The sequence below is a fragment of the Apodemus sylvaticus genome, chromosome 16 (assembly GCF_947179515.1).
Source record: "Apodemus sylvaticus chromosome 16, mApoSyl1.1, whole genome shotgun sequence".
Lineage (NCBI taxonomy): Eukaryota > Metazoa > Chordata > Mammalia > Rodentia > Muridae > Apodemus > Apodemus sylvaticus.
Genome location: NC_067487.1, coordinates 63165532 through 63188179, shown reverse-complemented (window position 1 = coordinate 63188179; position 22648 = coordinate 63165532). Strand labels below are relative to the sequence as shown.

Below are 22648 nucleotides of genomic sequence, written 5' to 3'. Positions count from 1 at the left end.
GTGCTTTGTCCCTCTGTAGAAAAGCCCAGGCAGGCAGCGACCTTCACCAAGAGCTAGCCAGTCTGTCCTTAAGATCTGCAGGCTGAGTACCTTGAGGCTCAGTCCTGCCCAGCAGGCCCAAGTAAGGACTCTCTCTTGGGAGTTTCACTATTTACAGTGTCATGCTGGAGGCTCTGGGCTGGGCTAAGATGGTGCTGAATAGACTCAGAAACCAGCAGCATTCAGTCAAGAAAGGGAGGCAGAAAGCAGGGTGACTCCAGTCCCAAGCGTGTCCAGATTGTGTTCTAGTTCAGCGCCCAACCGGTATGAACAGGTTCTTAGACAGGACACAGGGCTGCATGGTAAGGGTGGCAGCACCCCAACTCTGAAGACCCCAACATTCACACACAAGAACCAAATGAGAAAAAGTCTTTCCCATACCTTCCTCTGACTTCTTTGGGGTATCAAGGCTACTCTCAATAAGCAATTGCTGTGATATCGGAAATTCAGCTCTGGGAAAGATCATTCTCCAAATCAAAATGGCTTCATCTTTATCTTAAAATGTATTTCACACTCCAGATGAATCGGCACACAGTGTAATATGGAATTTCAAAGTGAAAACAACTTTTTCGCATCCTTTGCCTCACTCAAGTGAAATTTCTCCTCGAGAAACTTGAAAGTGGGTGAGATCAGTTAAAGATGACACACACAGAGCTGTTTTTTTTTAATAATTTAATTATTAGATTCATGCCAAAAATTGAACATGCATGAAATATTAAATATTCTTCTTAAAGCAACTTGGGTACAGAGAATCACACCCTCGAGGACTGGGGCTGAGGAAAGGTTCTCCCCCCAAAGTGCCAATGGTTTTATTTGTTTGTTTGGAAAAGCAAGTGGCCACATGATCAGAGGTAAACAATGTTTTCTTCAGCTCCGTCTCCAGCATCTCCACCATGTCTGGCCACCATCGGGAGATGTAGTTTTGCTTCTGTTATGAGTGTCTGTGACTGAGGGCCACGTTGATGTGAGTCCTGGGGATCTGAGGATTCATTCTGGAAGGAGTCCAAATCTGCAACTGAAAGACAGCATAGGTTACAGGGGACTCCACTTGGGACCCACAAGACAGATGACACATTCTGCCTCAGAATTAGGAAATAGAGCAACCTTCTGGTCAACCAGCAAGAAAATGCCCAAGCCCAGGAAGACAGGAACAGGGCAGCTATCTAGTGAGGATATTAGTATTCAATTGTGGGCACAAGCATCCTAGGAGTGAAAATTTCCTTCACAGAATACTCTTAAGGGAGTGTCAAGGGCATAAAGACTGGCAGTATTCACTGTTGCCAGAGAAAAGAATTCCCGTTGATTTTCTTAAGGAGGTTCAGGCCTCGAAAATGCAGACAGCCTTGTGTGCATCTCAGACTCTGTTTGTATCTTCCTTCAGAACGCTCAAGCCAAGAATTGGTCTCAAGCTGCATGGTGGCACACACCTTAAATCCTAGCATGCTGGAGGCAGAGACAAGTGGATCTCTGAGTTTGAGGCCAGTCTGGTCTACAGAGAGAGTTCCATTATAGCCAGGGCTACACAGAGAAATCCTGTCTCCAGAAAACAAACAAACAAAACACTAACCAACCATACCATCAAACAAAACATGGTCTCAAGACTCCATTTATCTTGGGGTTCGCTAGTGGGGAAAAGGGAGCTGAAGAATGAAGAAGACTGTCTCCCCACCCACTACAAATGTCTGCTAATGCTACACAAAGAACTTTGCAAGAGCAGCTAGGTTTCTGGGAAAATCTTGCCAACTGAGACTGTGACTGGGCTTGCAGCTTTTTTTTCTGGGTTGCCTAGCAACAGCAGGCACTGTCTCCCCTTTTCCGATAAAAGCTTCTATATTGTGCTTTAAGGGGGTAGATGAAGGGGTGCTTTGATTTGAAGAAAGAAACTTGTTACAAATCAGTTTCATGGCTTTTCTCCCAATATCCAACCTCCCCTGGGGTAGCAAAATCACAGGTAAGCAGTTTCTAGTTAGCATATCTGCCTGGGGAGTGAGGGTAGGTCATCCCGAGGTCTGCCTATTTCTATTTCGGTCATCAAAAAGAAACCATTATAACCTTTGCCACACTTTATCCTAAGCGACCATTATTTAGACAGATCTCATACCTGTCTCCACTCTAATGATAAAATGCCTCTGACCTTTCCCTCCAGACAGGAATTTTGGCTGCTAGGGAATGCATTATAGACAGCTTGGTAAAAATGAAGGGCACAATGTCCACCTACTGGGCTCCATCTTTTTGCTACCCCTCAGGTCTTTTCTTTTTTCCAATAAGAGGTAGGGATGACTGGGGAGCAGCATCCAGGGCCTTAGGAAGTGGGGTCAGATCACGTGACTCTGAAGCAATGGAGGACCCTGAGGGTAGGGCGAGGAGGCGAGGCTGCCTGCTGCAGCTGCTCAAAGTTAGGCCAAGACTAACTTTTTTTCTTTTTTTTCTTTTTTCTTTTCCACCTTGAGATTGGGTCTCTCATACCCTGGGATAGCCAAGGATGACCTTGACCTTCCAATTCTCCTCACTCTACTTTCTGAGTTGTGGAATTACAGATACAAGCAACCATGCTCAGTTTATGTGGAACCGTGGATCAACTCATGGTGTTCTGGATATATGCTAGGTAGGCCGTCAACCAACTAAGCTACATCACCAATCCAGGAAGAAAACCTCTTATGCTGGGGCAACGTGACTTTAGGTCCTGTATCCCAAACACAAGGCATGCATCATCTAAAGGCTGTTGACGATGCTTCTGAGCAGGAGCCATCACACCTGTCAGTATCTTCTCGCCTCCAGCCGAAAGCTGTGCCAAACCTTCGTTGTTCAGCATCTCTTTGCAACTCAAAATGTAACCCACAGTTTCCAAGTTGGGAAACTAAGGCTTGGGGCCAGTTCAACTTTTTGCCTAGCATCCCACAGCTGGGAGTATCCCAGACCTCAGCTTAGAGCACTGAGGCTCCAGAAAGACACCTCCTTCCTCTGGTCTCAGGTCTCAGGACCTCACTTCTCAGTGGGCTGGAAGTGACTTGCCCAGCTCTTTCAGCTTACAAGATCCTACATATCTAATGTCTTCTCTCCACTCCCCCCGCCCCTAAAATATAGGAGAAAAAGGTGTACTGAGCCCCCCTAAACCAACAGGGCAGTAATTACAGACCTAGCAGCCTCCCCCCACACGTTCAGACAAATGCAAAGATCCCAAGCAATGATTTCAGGGCAACCTGGGCAAGATTATAAATCAACCCGAAGCACTTCCCCAGCCTATTTTACCACTTAGAGAGTCAGGGTATGTTTGTCTGTGGACATGATGTTGTTCACACCATCTTAATGCCTCTCCCCAGTTGTTGGAACAGCTGATGTTGACACAAAAACAACTTCAAAGAAAAAAAAAAATCTCGACACTTTTATCTAGCAAATACTGGCAGATGGAGCAGGTCACCTATGCTGCAGCAGTTCTGTCCCCTTGCCAATGGCCAGCCCTTGCCAATGAATGGGCAGCCAGGACACACAAACCACTACAATGAGAATGGAAAAAAATCATCCATGGAAAGAGATGGTTAGGAGCTACTTGCTGAAATCTGACAGCTCTGGGCACACTCCTGTAATCCATGAAGCTCCTAGCCTCTGAGATGAAGCAGAGTCCAAAAGGCCCAAAGGTCTGGCAACCTGGGATGTCTCATTAATGGCTTCAGGAGAAAAGCAACACACAAGCCAAAGAACCAAGTGTGTATTGGAAAAAAACAAATCTCCTATCTTTAAATGATTGACTGCTGTTCTAGAAGACAGAGACACAATAATGATCATGGGACAGGAGTGTGTGTGTTTGTGTGCACGCGCGCGCACTTGTACATGTATAGTGGGGAGCAGGACTTTTAATCAGAATATTTTGGAATGAGGACAAAGACATAAGAGAACACTATTTCTACCAGGACATTGAGCCCTAAGGTGACTGGCCATTCCAGCTGGATGCTGTGTGGCCTTGCGTCACCCAGGGGGAACTCAATTTCCTGCTCCCTGTTCCTTCTTCATTTCTACCTGAACTATGTAGGCAAGGTCAGGCAGTTTAATTTTGAAATAGAAGCCATTCTGTGATTTCTGATCTTATTACTCTATTTCTATCCCCTGAGAGAACTCTAGCAGAGCAGCCGTGTGTTTCTGAAAGCCAGCTACCTTTTCCATATTTTTTTTACCCCCCAAAAATGTGATCCTCACACAGAACCTGAAATGGAAAGTATATTTCTTCAAATGGAACCTTGCTGGTTCAGAAGGCAAAATTCTTGGGGAGTTAAAATGAAATTATCCAGTTTCATTGGTGATCAAAATGCCTGATAATTCATGAAGAGAAAAATAAAACTTCCTTATTTTTTAATAAAAAAAAAAAAGAAATTTGATGGGATCAGGATCTAGTGAACTGAAAGGCAGACACTATTCTAAAGAGACACAATTTCAAAACTGCACCACTCTCCCTTTTTGACAGAATAATTTGAACCTCACCACATCTCTGGAAACAGAACAGAGTACAGATTACTAAGCCTAAAATAGAGACAAATAAACTGAAACACATTTTAAAACCCAGAAGTCTGGCTGAACCAAGTGGAAAAGTAAGAGCTTGGTTCAGGGCCTTTTCTGCCTTATCCCGAGCTACCGGTTGCACACTAAAGCATTGACTTCAGTTGCACACTAAAGCATTGACTTCCAAAAGAAGTCTCCACAACCATATTGTGAGGGCCACTGTGGGTCCAGGCTAGCCCTCTAATGCAGCTTAAAATAAAAGAGATTCCTTCAATCTGATTGATATCATTTCTTTTTCTTGTAGACGTTTGGTACAAAAGAACACAATCCTTGCTAGGGACACGCATGCATAGCCCGAGATGGTCCCGTCGTGACAGCCTGCCTGTTGACACTGCTGTGATTGCTTTCACCCTTTCCTCTGTCCCCTAATACTGGAATTTCTATCAAACACTGGCCCTCCCCATAATTAGTATCATTTTGAGACAACTTGATAATTAGCTATTTTCATGACCAGCCTACAGATGGTTTAGAAAACATCATCGTGTTATATCTACGATGAACGAAGTGACTCATAAACCATGAAGTGATTCAAATCTACACCAGGGGGTGAAATGTCGCCCTGGGCAAGTCATGAAGGATTGGGCTGAAATCATGAAATCCTCTTACATTTCTGTTTGGGTTCAGTGACTTTACAAACAACATTCTAGAGGTAAGACAAAACAAAAGAATGCACAATGCAATCAAATCCATTACTTGAAGTTGCATCTAAATTAATGTGTATAAGGGAGTCATCTTTTTTTCCATTCATCTGTCTTCAGCCTTCTCAACAACACGTGTTTGAACAGAGCCCACACATTATCCTTAAACGGCTGGGAAACTAACTAGTACCATTCATAGCTACAATCTACACTTGGTCTCTGCTCTTGTGACTGGCAAATATAAGAGTTGCTTGCCAAGAAGACAAGGCTCGTCTCTAATTTGGAGCCATTTAGTTAACATATTCTTTGCCTTTTCCTGAATTTTCTGTAAATAAAAACATTTTATTTATTTACATATTTATTTTCGTGTGTGTGTGTGTGTGTGTGTGTGTGTGTGTGTGTGTGTGTGTGTGTGTTGTGTTTGCATGTGTGTTTTCAGATCGAGTCTCACATTATTCAGACTGACCTTGAACTCATGACCCTCTTGCCTCTACCTTACAAATGCTGGGATTGCTAGCATGTGTTGCTACATCCTTCAGAAAAAGCCACGCACAATCAAGATCATTTTGAAATGAAACATTGAGCACTCATGGCCGAGGACCCAGACGCCCAGGGGTGCAGCGGGCATGTTTAGTCTTCTGTTGAAATCATTGACGGCATGCTGTTTAACCCTTCTTACCCCGCACAACAGAACTCCATGTCTACCGAGCCGTGGCTCTGCTCTTGTTTATTTTAATTAAGCTTGCTGAGTTGTGTGTCTTACTACTCCCATGTCCCTTGTGCATGTCCCCAAACTCAAAAGTCACACTTTCCTAGAATAACTTCTTCTCCAAGAGATGACTTTATCGTTAGTGTTCCAATTCTCCAGAATCATTTGTATCGCCATTTAGTTGCCGATTGTGTTTATACTCTGAAACATTTAAAAAATCATTTCCTGATGGCATCACTGGCAATCATTATTTTTTTCTCAGGAGCATTAATGCACAACATTTTCCCTCTAATGGAAAACATTTATTGTACAGAGCTTGAGGTATCTTCAGAGCAAAGAAAAACTGGTCTCTGTCCCTAATTTTGCTCAATTCGATTTTCCATAGTGAGCCACAAAACAGGATGTGGGCTTGTGATGTGAAAAGCCATCTAGGGTTGACAGCTGAGACAAAAAACAATTCTAAATTAGTGTTGTGACTCTGTTTTTCCCTAGTCATTGTGTACTAATACTGCACCTAAAATAAAGTAACCAGAGAGCGAGGGAGGAAGTGACGGAGTGAGAATGGATGTGGTATGAGCATGTTGAAATTACAAAGAAAGTAAATTGTGTGACAATGGCTCTTAACCTTGTGACTGGAAACTGGACTTTGGCAGTATTTGATGTTCTTGAGATGGTCAGCATCAGTGATGTAATAAATGTCAACTCAGGGAGTCTCTTCTCACAGTGTCCCAGGTAGTATTTTATTCTGTGAAACAAATGCAGGCTAGGGCACTAGAGAGCTATAAATCCATTATAGACTATGCAGAGAAAACAAATGACAAGATGCCAGAATAAACCCTGGGTGAGAGGGTGGAAATAGGTAAGGTCTTCTAAATCCGGAAGCTCGGAGCTACAGTGGAGCAAGGCCAGACGACTCATTAGAGGCTGCTGAAAACTATGAAGAGGAAAGCTGACAGGAAACTCCATAATGGCTGGCTAGGTCAGGCTGGCAGCTGGGCCAGGGCTCAAGCTCCGCATCAAACTCATGGAAGGAAGCAGACCCTCTGTGCCCCATGACGGGATGAGAAGGAAACACAGCTCCATCCATAGAGAAGCTTCCGGGTAGGAGAGAGGCCTGCACTCCATCAAAAGCCCACGCTCAGCCAAAGGAACGCTATACAGCTGCAGAATATGTAAGATGGTACCGTGGGGATACAACCTGCGAGCTCTGGAACGGGGATTTTTTTTCTTTCTCTAACCCAGAAAATTCAAACTTGCCTTTTTTTTTTTTTTTTTTTTTATTTGATATAATTTATTTACATTTCAAATGATTTCCCCTTTTCTAGCCCCCCCCCACTCCCCGAAAGTCCTGTAAGCCCCCTTCTCTTCCCCTGTCCTCCCTCCCACCCCTTCCCAGTTCCCCGTTCTGGTTTTGCCAAATACTGTTTCACTGAGTCTTTCCAGAACCAGGGACCACTCCTGCTTTCTTCTTGTACCTCATTTGATGTGTGGATTATGTTTTGGGTATTCCAGTTTTCTAGGTTAATAACCACTTATTAGTGAGTGCATACCATGATTCACCTTTTGAGTCTGGGTTACCTCACTTAGTATGATGTTCTCTAGCTCCATCCATTTGCCTAAGAATTTCATGAATTCATTGTTTCTAATGGCTGAATAGTACTCCATTGTGTAGATATACCACATTTTTTGCATCCACTCTTCTGTTGAGGGATACCTGGGTTCTTTCCAGCATCTGGCAATTATAAATAGGGCTGCTATGAACATAGTAGAGCATGTATCCTTATTACATGGTGGGGAATCCTCTGGGTATATGCCCAGGAGTGGTATAGCAGGATCTTCTGGAAGTGAGGTGCCCAGTTTTCGGAGGAACCGCCAGACTGCTTTCCAGAGTGGTTGTACCAATTTGCAACCCCACCAGCAGTGGAGGAGTGTTCCTCTTTCTCCGCACCCTCTCCAACACCTGCTGTCTCCTGAATTTTTAATCTTAGCCATTCTGACTGGTGTAAGATGAAATCTTAGGGTTGTTTTGATTTGCATTTCCCTAATGACTAATGAAGTGGAGCATTTTTTAAGATGCTTCTCCGCCATCCGAAGTTCTTCAGGTGAGAATTCTTTGTTTAACTCTGTACCCCATTTTTTAATAGGGTTGTTCGGTTTTCTGGAGTCTAACTTCTTGAGTTCTTTTGCGAAAGATCTGTATGGCAAGAACTTCAAGACTCTGAAGAAGGAAATGGAAGAAGACCTCAAAAAATGGGAAAACCTCCCATGCTCATGAATCGGTAGAATCAATATAGTTAAAATGGCCATTTTGCCTAAAGCACTATACAGATTCAATGCAATACCCATCAAAATCCCAACTCAATTCTTCACAGAGTTAGAAAGAGCAATTATCAAATTCATCTGGAACAACAAAAAACCCAGGATAGCTAAAACTATTCTCAGCAACAAAAGAAAATCTGGGGGAATCAGTATCCCTGACCTCAAGCAATACTACAGAGCAATAGTGTTAAAAACTGCATGGTATTGGTACAGTGACAGGCAGGAGGATCAATGGAACAGGATTGAAGATCCAGAAATGAACCCACACACCTATGGCCACTTGATCCTCGACAAAGAGGCTGAAAACATCCAATGGAAAAAAGATAGCCTTTTCAACAAATGGTGCTGGTTCAACTGGAGGTCAGCATGCAGAAGAATGCGAATTGATCCATCCTTGTCTCCTTGTACTAAGCTCAAATCCAAATGGATCAAGGACCTCCACATAAAGCCAGACACTCTGAAGCTAATAGAAAAGAAACTGGGGAAGACCCTTGAGGACATCGGTACAGGGAGAAAGTTTCTGAACAGAACACCAATAGCGTATGCTCTAAGAGCAAGAATTGACAAATGGGACCTCATAAGGTTACAGAGTTTCTGTAAGGCAAAGGACACCATCAAGAGGACAGATCGGCAACCAACAAATTGGGAAAAGATCTTCACCAATCCTACATCAGATAGAGGGCTAATATCCAATATATATAAAGAACTCAAGAAGTCAAACTTGCCTTTTTAATAAAGAAACTGAATATTAATAGTGTACATTAAAAGAGAGAGGCAAAAGAACCTCAGAGTTAAAATACTCTTAAGGAAAATGCCAATTAAAGGCAACATATGAAGTTACTTGGACTGTATTTTCACAAAATAATAAAGGGTATTTATAAGACAATCATTGTCACTCACATACCGACAGCTTGATTTTAAGTAACATTGTTGATATTGTTTTGGGTGCAATGATGGCATTACAGAGATGAAAAACTGGGTTCTTTCAGAAAATGCTAATGAAATATTTTTTCCAATAAAATGGTAAGTTGTCTTGGATATGTTTAAGATAACTCAACATGAGAGGGAAAAGGGAACAGATCCAAGGGCGGCTGTGGGATGGTAAGAGTTAAAGCTGGCTGTGGGCAGATGAAATTCATCCAATGGCTTCCGTGTATGTTTGAAAATTGCCATGACTACTCTTAAAAGTCAATAGCCTCTTATATATGTGGATCCTAATACTATAAAAGGTTCTCTGTTGTTCCGACAGTACAGCTTCTATATATCTGATATAAATGGGCCGCTGTGGTGCTGCATTAGGAGCCTCGCCTGCATACAAGCATGCTTACATCAATTTTAGTGTAACGGGATAACAAGTCTTTGGCAGGTTCATGTCTGGGTTTCCATGTGCTTTAGTAAGATGTAAAAATTGCCCATAAAATGCATGAGGTTAATTTGCATTTATATGTCCTTATAAAAACTGATACTGATTCCAAAATGGTCTTTGTTCTTGCCTAGGAACCCAATAATATCTCTTAGGTGAATTCTAACCTAGAGAACATCTCATTTGATATCCTGGATCTGTCTACCTTTAGCAATGAATTAAGGGAGGTTCTTCTGAAATTTGGATTTTTAACCTTTGTCCTTTCTAGATTGAATCCACTTGAAACTAACATGCTTAAGACACAGGAAATAAAAGTAGTTCATTTAACCTGATAATATCAAAGCAAATTTCCAGTTATAGTAAGAACAGATGTCAATACATTATCAGATGAATGCATGCATTAGTGAATACCTGGTTCAAAAACCGGAACTACCTTGATCATACTCACCAGGAAAACAGCCACTTGGAATTCCAATGATTTTATCAGGAAGATTAGCAGGAGGTAGAGTAAGGGGGGGGTATGGGGTGGGAGGGAAGATCAGGAGTGGAGTATGACACAGATATGCAAATCTTGTGTGTGCTTCCTGAAAAATAGACGGGAGTGACTAAAAATGAATAGCACTTGCGTGTGTGTGTGTGTGTGTGTGTGTGTGTGTGTGTGTGTTGAACAGAGACATAAAGACAAACACAAAAATAAAACCGATTCTGTAAAAGAAGTCAGTGTTCAGCATGAGTCTTGATACAAGTAAGAAAGAATGTGGTTCTAAAGGTGGTTCAAAGAGACAGTGGTATTGATGATAAGGTTGGTTCTAAGAACAAAGATCTGTCATTGAAAAGAAAAATAGGAGGGACTGGAGAGATGGCTCAGCAGTTAAGAGCACTGACAGCTCTTCCAGAGGTTCTGAGTTCAATTCCCAGCAACCACATGGTGGCTCACAACCATCTGTAATGAGATCTGATGCCCTCCCTCTTCAGGTGTGTCTGAAGACAGCTACAGTGTACTCATAAACATAAAATAAATAAATAGTTCAAGAGCAAATAGGGTAAGTCAGGAAAGGCAACTTAAAGATAAAAATGCAGTTAGTCTGGTCATCTTGGCAGAATCGCAGTGTAAGGAAAGGAAAGGCAGGGCTTCAGGTTGGGCTCTGGCTTGGTAGCAGACATGTGCTGGGCTGTACAATAAAGGTAGAATTTCTCTGCAGGTCTTCTGCCACTAAGTCACTAATATCATTTGACCTTTGATGACCATCACAATACCTAGCTAGAACCTCCATCCACTCATTGGTGAACTTGGAGTCACAGAAGCCCTCCCTCTCCCCCATGATAACACACAGGATAACGTCTAGCAGCAGAGCACACACTCATATACTTACTCAAATTATGAATTATCACACAAATAAAATAAGCTATAAATTATTAGGAATCATCTCTTCTGTCCATGAAAAGGGAAAAGTCAGTCAACCAAAAATGGAGAAGATGGTTACTACAAAGAACAATGTAAACATTCCTTATCTTATAACAGCATATATCAAACATCAGTAGTGTACAAATGGCAGTAGGATCTCTGTTTTCCTAATGTACTATTCGGGTTGCTTCTCAAAACAAACATGCAGGGATGAAATTTCTTTAATTAAAAAACATTTTTCAGGTTTCTTACAAAACCAATTTTTACTAATTTTCATTAGTTTAGCTGGAAAAGGTTCAACTTTCTGTTTAGATTTTAAAGGGATTTCAAGATGATATATGAATATCCAGGTTTGTGGAAAACCATTAAGGACAAAATCAACATAAAATATTGAGTTCTTATCTGTGCCAGACACAGTTCTACATACTTTGAACATGTCTCTCAATCAATTCAACAGTCAAAATCCAAAATGGCGGCTATCATGTGGACTAACTACTGAAGAAGCTTAAAGCAAAGCCAGAGACGGCACATGGAAAGCTAAAGCAAACTTCCAAACCCATGATTAGCATCTCCAAAGAAATATTGAAGAAGCATTCCAAATGTAAAACTAGAGTATATTAAACAGTAACAGTAAGAAAATTGAGGAATATTTCTCAGAAGTCAAAATAATGATAGCTGAGTCAAAAAAAAAAAAAAAAAAAAAAAAAACTTAATGGGGGCCAGGGAGATGGTTCTGTGAGGAAAGCACTCGTGTAAAACCTGACGAACTGGGTTCTGATCCTTAGAGCTGATATGAAAGTAAGATACAGCAGTGCACAAGGGCACGGTCCCAGTGCTCTCACGGAGATATGGGAGGCAAAGGCCAGAGTCTCTGAAGCTTACAGGCCAGCTAGCCTGGCGGGACAGGGAGGAGGACAAGAAAGATCTGGTGCCCAGCACCTGAGTTATCCTCTGAGTTTCATATGTGGGTCATGTGGACACATGCATGCGTATACACACACACACACACACACACACACACACCATATGCACACATGCAAAATGTTTTTAAAAGTTGGTGGGGTAATAGCAGAGTTAAAATTTAAAGAAATATGAAAAAATAGAAAAAAGGAGACAAAAACAAAAAGAGAACTGGAGAAACCCAAGTTCCACAGAAAAACACTTCCTGTGATGTAAGTTAAGAGAAGCAGTATTTAAGGAGGAGGAGGAGGAGGAGGAGGAGGAGGAGGAGGAGGAGGAGCAGGAGGAGGAGGAGGAGGAAGAAAACACCACTTCCCAGAACAGAAGGAAACATGTCTCTGAGTGAAAAGGGCCCAATGAATAAATCATAAAAATTATTTTAGCAGATGATCTTACAGACGGCTATCATAAAATTTACACAAGTGAGGACAAGAGATGGTTCTAAAAGCCTCTAGAGCTAAGGGGTCACAAAGGAAAGGTCAGGAGCCAGACAGGTCAAATGTCTCAGCAGGAATCAGAGGAAGTGGAAAAACAAATTCTTCCAAATTCAACAAGTTGTGATCCTGGGTGAACTGTTAAGAACTAAATGTCACAGTGGCAAAATAAGTGAGGTAAGCTATTTTAATTTGTTAGAAAAATTTATTTTCACTACATCTTTTCTTAGGAAATATATCCCTCCGGCAAGCAGCTCCCCCATCAACACAAGTATGCACATAGCACACACACACACACAAACACACAAACACACAACATGTACACACACATGGATATGCACACACACACATACACACAGAGACAGACACAGAGACACAAACCTGTATATGTTCCTATAAAGGCATATATTAGAGAGAAGGAAGCTGGGTGCAGAACACACAGGTTTCCACACAGAGCATAAACTATGAAGGGAAAAGCACAGGGCTAGAGAGAATACAAGTCCATACTGGAGCAGAAGGACCAAGGAGCCATCACTCAAAATTTAAGACAGACAGACAGACAGACAGACAGACAGACAGATGGACAGACAGAGTGAAAGAAAAGAAAGAAGGGAAGGAGGGAGGGAGAAGAGGCTGAGAGACTGATCTCTTTCTGATCGTAAAAGTGTCCACATATAGCTAAAAAGATTTTCTTTGAAAGCTACTTCTCTGACAACAAAAATGCGGTGAGCCCATTCAAAAGGAATTTCTAGAGTGGCTCTTTTGAAATTCTAGAACATAGGAGTTAAAAAAAGCAACAATAGCATAAACACAGAAGTCACAGGAGGTGGAATGTGAAAAGCTACTGAGACCACGCTAGGACACGGTCTCTCAGTGGTGAGCAGACGGAATGGATGGAAAGAAAGAACGTCTCACCATTGTCATACGCTGCCTGCCTGGGCTTTTCTACAGAGGGACAAAGAGCACTTCTTGATTTCAGAGTACCCGTGGCTCTCTGTGAGAAAATAAACCAGGAAGTGTTCTCATCTTGTTCTCTGGAAATATTTGTCTATGTTCTGGTCAGTGTCAATAAATACCTTTTGCCTGCAGAACGTCAGCATCCTAATGATGCTAAGCCCTGCGGAGGTCCAGAAGCACCAACAGCAATAGTAGACTACACAACTACAGAAACCAAGCAGTCCAGCAAAGCTAAGGACCCCTTTCCACTCCTGAGTGTTATATTCTAAATAAACTCTCATTCATGTGCACAAGGACTGTTTACTGGTCATAATTCATAATGGAAAAGCATAGGAAATATGTACTGGCCTCGTTCATAAGTTGAACTAGCATGTATCACACACATGTATAAATGCATACATTGAAGAAGAAGAGGAAGCTATAGAAAGACTTGTACATAACAGTCACACAAACAGGTCCTAAACATTGTAAGGCATTCTAACAATGGATATTGATACTTAAAATGTTTACTTACAAACATAAAACAAAAAATATCATTGACATATGTGATATGAAGGCACATCTGTGCCTGGGGAAAAGAGTGAAAATATCATGTAGAAATCATATTCACCACAGTTAAGGTGTTAGTCACCACTGAAGAAGAAACTGAGAGTCACAGGAGGGCAAACAGCATTCTCTGTAAGTCAGCATTCCCTGGGAAGAAAACACAGTGACCTGAAGCAAACATAGCCATGCGCCGTGTGGCCAGCTGTTCTGCCCTCTACATGCATCAAACACACAGGAAGGAACTGCTGTTGCAATGTAGTGTTTACTTCAATAGTTTATTTTTAATAACTGGAAAAACACACACATGATATTTGTGAACCTACTAGAAATTTAATCATACAGCTGTCACACGTTGATATGGAATCCCTGTCAATTTTTTCCCTAGGTGTGATGGTGATGGTGTCAAAAACATTTGCATCAGAGATTCCGTGTAGTGAATATCCAAAATATAAAGCCCTATGATGCTGTATTTTAATTGCTCCATCTATATGAAGCAATTCTAGTAGTGAGATTAGATTTTGTAAACTGGTGTTTATATGACTTTCAGAAATTACTCTGAAGTATGAACGTGTGTCTTAAAGACACTACCTATGTTAACCTTATTAAATCCACACTTAAATATCTGTTATAAATTGAAGATAATTCTGTTATATTTTTTACAAAAACCATATGTGCAAATAATCATCAATAGATGAATAAAATTGTATTTTTATTAAAAAAAGAGTGCCTTATCTAGTAGAGATATTTATTGAAATGTTTAGGGCTTAATATACACGTATGGAGATGCTTACAATTTACTTTAAATACAGAATTGAGGGAGGTGGGAATCCGGATAAAACATGACTAGTCATAATTTGGTGATGGTATCTGAGGAATCACTACACTCCTCTGTTAATTTTGTGTCTGTTTGAAACTGTTCATGACATATCCAGGTAGACAAGAGATGTGCTCATCCCAAATAAAACAAATAGAACAATCAAATCCTGGCGTGACTGGAAAGAGAGGAGGATAAGTCAGGAAATGCCGGATGAAGCATCACACAGCTACAGGCGGTGTCATCATGGTACCGGATCTTTCTGCAGCTCCTGGGAGTTTCTAAGCACAACAACAACAGAGCGGGCATTCTAGAAACTGCCAGCAGCTTGACGCTACCCACGCTCAGAGAGTAATGCTTCTCATTTTGCTCAGAGAAGAAGATTCATTTCTCTGCCAGCTGAATAAGGCAGGAAGTCAACCTAGGAGTTTTACTGCTGCATTTACTGCTTACTGGTTCAGTAGAGGGGAAAGCAGCTGCTAAAACGCTCCAGCATACCAGACTTGGTATTTTCCTTTAATCCCGAAAAAGGCAAGCAATTTAGTCAAACACACCCAAGCTAATTAGTTCTACCTGCTTCTTCGTAATTATGCTATTACCAGATTTTTAAAAATGAAATCCAACTCTGTTTTTGGTGCTTCCCCCACCCCGTTGATTAACTACATGTTGGATGTTGAAGAATTTGCAGGCCCATTCTTTTTTGAAAAATTGGCATGTTTTTGTGTGCAATATAGGGTGTTGGGGTTTTTTTGTTTTTGTTGTTTTTTTTTTTTTTTGGCTGCATAGATTTTAATGAGAAACATTAACTTGCTAATTCTCATTTGTTTAAAATGACATTTGATAAGAAGCCAAATCCTGAAGTATCATTTCTAATTACAGCCTTGCGTCTATGTCGCACAAAAAGATTATAATTTAAGAAGCATGGTGTAATATACAGCAAATGTGTATGGTTTGAACAAGGTCTCACAGCTTGGTTCTCTCCAAGCATGTTATAGCAAAGAACACTACATTTTCAAATATTTAAATGAAAATACTTTAGGAGTTATATAATTATAAAAGTAGACAGTTTATAGGAAAGGGGAGGAAATTAAGATTTTTTTTTTAATTATTGGAACAACAATCAAAAGCAAGTCAGGTGTTGTGGGGCATAGCTGTAACCCCAACATTCTGGGGGTAGAAACAGAATTACTGTTAAGTTAAAAAAATAAACTTCACACAAGTGGGGAGAGAGAGAGAGAGAGAGAGAATATGAATGAATGATTATCTCTTTAGAAATATCTTTCTCAAGAGAACTGACTCAAGGCCATCTTGTAAATAAGCTCAGCTGAAAATGGAGTTGTGTACCTGTAGATATTTTTTCTGACCCGTGACCCAAGGCCAGAGCTGAAGGAAAGCCAGTTAGCAGCCTTTGCTTATCTAGGTAACAAAGACTCAAGGTTGTATAGTAACTTCCTCTTTTGACACAGATCTGTTTCTTTGATAAACAATTCCTGTTCAAGAAACAACACCCATCTGGGCAGACAATTTTCCTCCTTCCTAGTGAAAGACACAAGAGCAGGAGCCTTGTTTGGTAGCCTCCGGCATTCCCTTCAAGCCTGGCAGTCCCAGCTGCTATGCTAAGGGCCTTCAAGCTTGTGGCCATAGAGCTGCCACTCCCCACAGTAGCATAACAAGGTAGAAATCCAGCTAAGTTCAGTAGGCGGGCCATCCTGCTCAGAGGCCAGTGAACACTACCCTGACGCAGAGCATCAAAAACTGTCTACAGCAGCAAAGTTTGCAGATATGGGTGGCCAAGACAGGTTTAGGGGGAGAAGAAGGCGTCTGAACCGAACCTCAAATGTTCAAGATGTCAACAGCCTTTCCAGTGAAGTGTACAGCCATTGTAATGGGGCAGTGCTAGCTATCATAGAGCAAAGGTGTCCTGTTTGTATGAAATGCACGCCACTAAAGAGGAATCGAACTGGAAAAGCAGGGTCCGCAGTAGGAGATAAGAGAAGTTTGAACCTCAGAGGGTTTTTAAAACTTGGCAACTCCTAGTGATCAAGCCTCCTTTACAGTTCCTCATCAGCTTATGTTGTTGGCTTCCCTTCCCATGCCACCCTGACACAAGAGGCTCACTCAAGAACAGGCCTGACCTTAATGAACCTGCATTGGTCCCTGCCTCGCTTAATGAACAAAGCATCTGTTTGTGGTCAGAGGGTCAGAATGAAGACTAATTTGAGCATCTTATTCGTCTTCCTGTATAAACATTGAGTCCCTACTGTGTATTCTTCACTGGGCTGGGCAACACTGAGTCCCTATTGTAGGTACCAAGACCTGCGAGGCTTGTGACATCATACAAGCGACAATTAAGACAATGTATAGGTCTGTTGCCAAGGCAACAGCCGCCATATACCCAGAATTCCATGGCCCACCTTTACCTGTAATTATGTCATCACTGGTATATAACCAGGCAACATTTGTCCCCCCCTCCCCCGTTCTCTTTTCTTTTCTCTCTTTCTCTTCTTCCTTCCTGCCTGCTACCCCTTCCCCATCTTAAAGTCCCACGTGGAACTGTTTGGCCTGGTGTATCTCATTGCGGCCCACGCAGCCCACGCAGGCAGACAGGTGACTTGTGTCACAGGGTAGGCAGACGGACCTTTTGCGCAGAAACTAACACCTACTGTGTGATCTTACTGTGCTAGGCTACACTGAGTCCCTACTGTGTGACCTTACTGGGCTGGGCATCAGGGACCAAGGTGAAATAGATTTATCTGTGCTTAGTACCCAAGAGACTTAAGAGTGACACAGTTACTTACAAAACCTCCCCATGGTTTTTTTCTTTATATTAAACAGGCACCTACCCCCATAGTAATTCCACTCTTGGGCACTGATTCGAGAGATATAAAAACACAATTTACAAAATAGCTAAAAACTAGAGGCAGGCCAGCTATAATCAACAGATTCCTCTGTAAAACAAAGAAACCTGTCACAGGCCCATGCAGCAACATGGATACATCTCAAAAATAACATGCCAGGCAAAAACAAGCTAGGCACACAAAAAGCTATGGGCTGACTGATTCCATTACATTCTAGAAAAGCAAAATTAGCCTGTGGTGACAGGAAGCAAAGGCGCGGTCTCCACTGGTCTGAGGCTTGACTGAAAAAACCTATGTGGCTCTCCAGGTTAATAGACATGTTTTGTACCTTGCTATGCTTTCTATAAAACTCGATAGTCAAATTAATGGCTAAGAATGTTACTAAATGTAATTTATACCTTGACATATTGATATAGTATATAAAGCACCACACTGTCTGGAGGGGGGAATACAGAGGAACTTTGTGGAAGGGAACCAAAGTTTCTGTTTGCTTCCACAGAGCCATGTGAGAGGAACTCCTGTCCCTAGCTAAGGATGTCTGGAGAGGCCCTTGGAAGAAAATGGCCCAGAGTAACTCTGAAGGATGAGGAGGGCTGGGGTGATAAGGTTAACATATAAGGTAGTGGGGATACTAATGCCGGAGGAAACTGGTGAGTCATGGGTACCAGCCTGCTGCAGAAAGGAACCAAAACATCTTGATTGGATAGTTTCTTTACTATCTATACCATCCTTCTTTACCATCTTTAAAACTGAAATTCTATGAAGCTGGATGACTAGAAGCTGGATCTTGCTTCTAGGGCACATGTAAATTCCTGTGCTTCAAGGTGACCAACTTCCACACACAGAAGGCCTCCAGGAGCCAATAAAGCTGACCCAGGCAAATCCTAAAAGATCAGAACTCCAGCCCTTGACAGCATCCCCAGTGTGGGCCAGAGGTGTGCTTGTGTGTGTGGGGGGGGGGGGAGGGGGGACGGATTGTTGTAAATAAAACCCAGCCCGAAGTTCATTGTGCCTGGTTTGGGTTGCAAGACACAACCCCTGTAGCAAATTATGCTGAGATATATCATTTGGATTTCAAGTGTTCCCAAGGGGGTGAGGGGACTGTATTTAAAGGGCGTGTCACATGCAAGGAGCTGATTTCAACATTCAGTGACATCAGTCTTTCCAAAAGATGTCTTTAAAAAAAAAAGTCCTGAAAGATGTTGGGCTGTGGAGGAAGAGGCTATAGTTAGACACACTAGGGAAGTGGCACTTTGGGACAGTCATAGAGCATGTAAATACAACAAGAGTGTACGAAACCCTCCTGCCATCCCCTCCACAGCATTTCCCAATATTGTCATGGGAACTTGAAAAGAAAATCACATAATACCTAAGACCAGCCAACCAGTCAAGTTGTGGAACATTAGCAAAGATGTAATGGCGTCACCCCAAATGGGGCATAAGAGGCACTTCCCATCACCAGAGAGCACTGTGGAAGCAGGCCAACGGCTCAAGTAACCAGAGACATCTCCTAAGATCTCAGACCTCTCTCGCCACAGAATTAACATCACCAGTGATGTTTACTAAATCCTAAGAATTTCGCATGTATTGTCTCATGTAATCCTTACACCACCCACAAAGAAGATATAATCGGGAGCATGAGAAATCTGAGACACGCCAAATAATTTTAAACACCCGTTTAAAATTTCATAGATAAGTGACGGAGCTGGAACCTAAACCCCGGCCTAAGTCCCAGGCCCTCCGCCCTAATCACCATGACGGTGTCCCCGCCACTGCCCAATACAAATCAAGCTCTTTTCCCCACATATTCACCTACTCATCCACTTACATGACCAACCTTGCGAATCAGTAAGACACCAATGCATGCACATAAGAGTCACTACACTGAAACAGGCTTTATTCTTTATTAAAACAGGTTTATTCTTGCTCAGACTTGGTTACAGGCATTGGCAGCATCTGTCAGTTTCTCACCAACCTCTGGATGGTGGAGAAAAATCACCTCACCTGCTCTCCTTCTGGGGACATGTCTGGTCTCATTAAGTTTGTCAACATTCTGGCCCCAAATTGGCAGAATCCTTAGTACATCTCAACCCGACCAGGTTGTTTTGTTTTTGTTTGGTTTGGTTTGGTTCTGGACTAGTGCTGATGCAGGCATTTAGCTAACCTCTCTGTAAAGCACTTCTGGAATTTTTCTGAACCATACACATCAGCAAGTTAAACACTGACCTCACTAACAATCTTGAAAATAACCATCCGAGAAGTAGTCTGTCTGTCTGATGAAATAGATGTTTTACTGTGAGCATGCTTTGATTTATAATTTTAAAAAAAATTGAATTTAATCTTGGCTCCATCCTGTCAGTAGGATAATGAGATGGTTACTAGGTCTTTTAAGTGTAGGAAGAGATTGAATCTGGCATATCTCTCTATCCTATCTCCTTATCCAAATGTCTACAGCTGTCATCTGACATGTATAAAGAGGAAATATTTTAATTTACTGGCAGGAACATTTGAAAAAGATAATCCTTCTATATTTTACCAAGAATCATAAGGAAGTACCACAATGCAGTAACTTCTGTAAGCAGGCTAGTTAAAATTTGTTATGTGTGTGATTGTTATTATTTTAGTGTATGTGTGTTCACCTGACGTCAGGAGGGGAGGTACATGCTGCAGAATGTGCGTGTGGAGCTCAGAGGACATTTGTAGAGTTTTCTCTCTCCTCCCACCTTTCTGTGTGTTCCTTGGATTGAGCAAAACAGATATTTCTATACACTGAGCCATCTTGCCCACCCAAATTGCCTACTTTTAATGGGAATTGTCCCAGTAGTATTTGCTCCAAGCTCAGACAATGGAAATTTCAGGTATTTCCTTCATACTCATGAAAGTAATGGACTCAAAGCCAGCTCAGAACAGGGCAACTCACAAAAGTCAGTCTGTGCTTTACCTCAGGCTGAGCATCATCTAAGTTCAAAAACAAACAGGCTTGGAGATGGCTCAATAAGTAACAGTATTTGATGCTCTTTCAGAGCCCTGCAGTTTAGTACCTAGCATCTATACTACGTGACTCCATAGGCAACACACACACACACACACACAGACACAGTCTTGGTTAAGGTTTTTATTGTTTGGATGAAACACCATGACCATAAGCAAGTTTGTGAGGAAAAGGTTTATCTTGCTTACACTTGAATATCATAGTCCATCATCAAAGGAAATCAGGACAGAAACACAAACATGTTAAGAGCCACAAGCAAGTACTGACACAGAAACCATGGAGAGGTGTTGCTTATTGGCTTGCTCCTCCTGGCTTGCTTAGCTTGCTTTTTCATAGCATGCAGAACCACCATATTAGACTGGGTGGGACCCCACTTCAATCACCAACCAAGAAAGTACACTACAGGCTTGTTCCAGGCCTTTTCTCACTTATGAGTCCCTCTGCTTAATGGCTCTAACGTGTCAAGCTGATGTAAAACTAACCCCTACATATATCTATACACATAAGTAAATGATAAATCTTAAAAAAAAAAAACAAATGTACAAACATAACTCTTTAGGTAGCTGTGATGTTTTGCATATGCTTGGCCCAGGGAGTGGCAGGATTAGAAGGTGTGGTGTAGGTGTGTCACTGTGGGAATGTGTTATAAGACTCTCATTCTAACTGTCTGGAAGCAAGTATTCTGCTAGCAGCCTTTAGATGAAGATGTAGAACTCCCAGATTCTCCTGCACCATGCCTGCCTGGATGCTGCCATGTTCCCACCTTGATGATAATAGACTGAACCTCTGAACCTGTAAGCCAGCCCCAATTAAATGTTATCCTTCTAAGAGTTGCCTTGGTCATGGTGTCTGTTCACAGCAATAAAACCCTAACTCAGACAGTAGCTAAGTGGAGTATTCTACAAAAAAAGGCTAAAGAGTTTGAAAGATAACCAAACTCTCATGGTAGCCATGGTTTCAGGCCATAGACCTCAGGGGACATCTATAGACAAGTTCACTTCCTTATACTGTGACCCCATTACTACATGCTTACTAACAGACCCGACATGTTTTGGATAGAATGATCACCATGCTGTCTTCCCTCCTCTCCAGTCTTCAAGCTGATGGCAAGTAGTTTGCATATGTAAAACAAAAACTGCATGGATTTTAGGATTCTGGTTGAACAGGAGCATTAAGAAACTAAAAATAGAGGACAGGCTCCATTTGTAAAGATCCTACCAATCTGGGCAAACATACATGACTTCGTGGTAGGAATAAATCCATTCAGTCAGACATTCAATCTACTCGACGGAAGTAAACCATCTTGGAAAACCTTTAGCTTCTGTAAAGGGGGGTTGATTTGGAACCAGATGGAATGGATGCCAGGCTTGCACATTCTTGTTGCAAGAATATTCTAAAGACAGAAGCATAAGAACATTTATAAAGACCCACTGTATGTATGCCTCAGGGTTTAGGCTCATGGGATTTTAATATTAAATAGGTCATATTTACCACACTAAAATTAGGAGGAGAAACCCATCGTAGCTAAGCTGTTAGCTATAAGCATACATCTGAATTGACAAGAAGGCAGGCTGAAGATTCTGAACACAGACCTTAGAAGCTTCTGGCAAAGCTATGCGTCGTGAAGGCTGCTTGACGTCTCATATCACGCTAACCCTCGTTCTGCCATCTGCAAATGTCATGGATTCCCAGGGTGGATTCATGCGTCCTTTCTAAGACATCTTTTCCAAGAATCCCTAAACCATGGTCGTTCACAATTGAGCATGATTGCCCTGAAATCAGGGAACAACACAAAGATTCCCAATATGGATTCCCAGAACAAGAACTTAGGACAAATCATTCCGGAGACATTGGAACTGCAAAACGCAGAATCCACAACAAAGTACTCAGGCTTCCTAGGACAGATTTTTTTTAAAAAAAAGAAACAGCATAAAACCACCTCCGTGTTTGGTGTTTTGCATGAAGAGTCTTAAGCACGCAATTCCTGTTGTTTGTTTCTGGTAGATTTATGAGACTCATAGAGGGCCTTGCCCTCGCTGCAGCATTACACCATTCTGCGTGAT

At 41.8% G+C, this 22648-nt stretch overlaps 1 protein-coding gene across 2 annotated transcripts in view; it reads right to left on the bottom strand.

The window, feature by feature from the left end:
- Nucleotides 1-752: 752 nt before the first annotated feature.
- Nucleotides 753-22648, bottom strand: part of Arhgef28 (Rho guanine nucleotide exchange factor 28) — a 239506-nt gene continuing 217610 nt past the window's right edge. For both annotated transcript variants that reach the window (XM_052159966.1, XM_052159965.1), the window contains one exon: nt 753-1054. In XM_052159966.1, the coding sequence (XP_052015926.1) occupies nt 885-1054 (170 nt within the window). In that variant the 3' untranslated portion in view covers nt 753-884. The remainder of the gene's footprint in view (nt 1055-22648) is intronic.